The 2,965-nt window shown below is 36.8% G+C and overlaps 1 protein-coding gene across 1 annotated transcript; it reads right to left on the bottom strand.

Moving 5' to 3' along the window:
* Positions 1-1,093: 1,093 nt before the first annotated feature.
* GCK72_011466 (uncharacterized protein) lies at positions 1,094-2,965 on the bottom strand (the record flags this gene model as incomplete). The annotated part of the gene is made up of 2 exons (XM_053728471.1): positions 1,094-1,371; positions 2,794-2,965. 2 exons carry the CDS (start codon positions 2,963-2,965, stop codon positions 1,094-1,096), a joined length of 450 nt encoding a protein of 149 aa, XP_053588048.1.

The following is a 2,965-nucleotide window of genomic DNA, read 5'->3' as shown; positions in this document are numbered from 1 at the left end:
ACTTTCATTCAGATTCTGACTACTTGGAGTATGATGATGATCGCCGGCTGAAAATATCATCATGTTATATACAAACTTAGTCGAAAAAACTCAAATTCTGAGCAATTTTTCTTGATTTTCAGCTGATTTTCAGCCATTTTTGAGCCATTTTGACTCATTGTTTAAAAAAAATCAATTTTTGGATGATTTGAAAGTGCAAAAAACTAGTTTTCTTTATGTCAATTGGAAATTCGATGAAAAATTCCAGTTTTTCACTGAATTTCCGCCTAAAAACTCATATTTCAGTCGGTGATCAAGTTTTTAGACCGAAAAACTCAATTTTCAAAGATTTTCAAAGAAAAACTGGTTTTTGGCTTGAAAATCATATTAATCAGACGATTTTCTGTCATTTTCAGCTCAAAAACTCATTTTCACATTTTCCACCTTTTTATGATCTTCCTATCCAATTTTCAGCCGTTTTTCGCCATTTTTGAGCGTAAAAACTCAATTTTTGACGGATTTTCACTTTTTTTATTGGCTTTTAAGCTAAAATTCATTTTTTGACTAATTTTTCACTGAAATTTTCTGGTTTTTAATTCATTTTCAGCCAATTGTTCGAAACACTCACTCATCGTGCTCAGAACCAGATTTTTGGCAAGTACGTTTTTCATGGATATTTAGCGATTTTTAACCAATTTTTGAAACAAAAAACGCGTCAACGGCGCGCCAGGTTTTAGGCGTCTTTCGGACGATTCGGAACCAATTTTTATGCGAAAAAAAAGCGTCGAAGGCACGCCAGACCACCGCTATAGAGTTTCCCCAGAAAACAAACGCGTCAGAGGTGCGCCAGAAACTACATTTTCGGCGTTTTCTGAAACGATGTAAGAAAAATCGAAAGACGCGTCAACGGCACCCCAACCTAGCGACTTATAGACGAATCCCCACCTTATTAAAAGTGGGAATTGGCTTGAAAATCATATTTTTCAAGCGGTTTTCAGTCATTTTATGCAATTTTTGGGTTTAAAAACTCATTTTTGACGGATTTTTCACTATTTTTAGTGATTTTTATGCTAAAAATCCATTTTTTCGACTCATTTTCCGTCAATTTCTTCGTCTAAAACTCACTCATCGTGCTTAAAACTCTTCCACGACTCGCCGATCTTCTCTGAAATGGAGACGATTGAATTGATGGAGTTGGTGTGACTGTATTCAATGAAGAAGATCCTCCAATCGATCGATTGTCTTCTGAAGTCGTCGTGGGAATTCTGAATAAATGAGTCTGACGACATCTCACGAGAAAATCCATCATCAGTGTCATTTCCTGAGAGGAGTCCATTACGGCGTCAACTCGTTTTCGGAGCGGTTTTATCGAGTTAGGATCACGTTTTTCACCTGAAATTATGCATAATTGGTGCTGAAAATCGTCTGAAAATCGGCTTTTCACACTGAAAATCGTCTGAAAATGTGATTTTCGAGCTGAAAATCGTCTGAAAATGTGATTTTCGAGCTGAAAATCGTCTGAAAATCAAGTTTTCAGACTGAAAATCGTCTGAAAATATGATTTTCAAACTGAAAATAGCATGAAAATCGGGTTTTCAGACTGAAAATCGTCTGAAAATCAAGTTTTCGGGCTGAAAATCGGCTGAAAATGTGATTTTTCAAGCCAAAAACACGTTTTTCTGTTGAAAATCTTCCAAAATTGGCTTTTTTCAGACCAAAAATCTAAAAATCTAGTTCTGAGCACTTTGACTGAGTTTCAGACGAGCGATCATATATATATATATATATATATATATATATATAATGCTGAAAATTATCTGAAAATCGATGAATTTTCAGCTAAAAACCAGTCAAATTTGAATATTTGAGTAGATTTCACAGTCAGAAAACTAAATTTTCAGCCAGAAAAGCGTCAAAGGCACGCCAGACCACAGCTTTCAGGGATTTCACACAAGTTTCTACGCGTCAACGGCGCGCCAGATGAGATTTTCGAAAAACGCGTCAAAGGCACCCCAGCCAAGCGACTTTTAGACATTTCGATGAGTTTCTATGCGTCTTTTGGACGATTCGGAACCAATTTTTATGCAAAAAAAGCGTCGAATGGCGCGCCAGACTCCCGAAAGCACGTTTTAATGAATTTTTAGCGATTTTTAGCAAATGTTTGAACAAAAACGCGTCAGAGGTGGGCCAGACACGAGTTTTCCCGATTTTTAAGGGTTTTTGACAAATTTTTCTGTGAATATCAGAATTTGAGCTGCTTTACCGGAAAAAAAGTCGTGTCTGGCGCACCGTTGACGCGTTTTTGTTCAAATTTTTTAAAAACACGATTTCGGGAGTCTGGCGCGCCTTCGACGCTTTTTTTTGCATAAAAATTGGTTTCAAATCGTCCAAAAGACGCATAGAAACTCATCGAAATGTCGGAAAGTCACTTGGCTGGGGTGCCGTTGACGCTTTTTTCGAAAATCTCATCTGGCGCGCCGTTGACGCGTTTGTTTTCTGAGGAATTTTTTGTCCATTTTCAGTCATTTTCAGCCATTTTCAGTCGTTTTTTAGCACGTTTTTTAGCACTTTTTTGCTGTTTTCAGTCATTTTTCATCAAAATAGAGCGATTTTCAGCGATTTCCCGTCATTTTCCGCCATTTTCAGTCCGTTTTCACTCATTTTCAGCCAAATTTCAATGATTTTGAGTCATTTTTTCATCAATTTACAGCGATTTTTGCTATTTTCAATCTATTTTCGGTCATTTTGGACCGATTTTCGTGATTTTTGTCATTTTTTCATAAATTTTCAGTCAAAACTCACTCATAAACTCACACTTTTTGATGAATGCGTTAACATATTCTCTTGATCCATCGATATCGATGAGTTGTCTCTGATTGAGTAGTCGTTGTGATACTTCATCAACACTCATTATTGAATCCAATCCAAATGCATTCAGAAATTGCTGAAAGGGGGCGGAGTTTGGGTTGTGGTGATGGTGACCCAT

Source organism: Caenorhabditis remanei, chromosome III (assembly GCF_010183535.1).
Source record: "Caenorhabditis remanei strain PX506 chromosome III, whole genome shotgun sequence".
Taxonomy (NCBI): domain Eukaryota; kingdom Metazoa; phylum Nematoda; class Chromadorea; order Rhabditida; family Rhabditidae; genus Caenorhabditis; species Caenorhabditis remanei.
The sequence above is the reverse complement of the archived record's forward strand: the minus strand, read 5'-3'. Positions and strand labels throughout refer to the sequence as shown.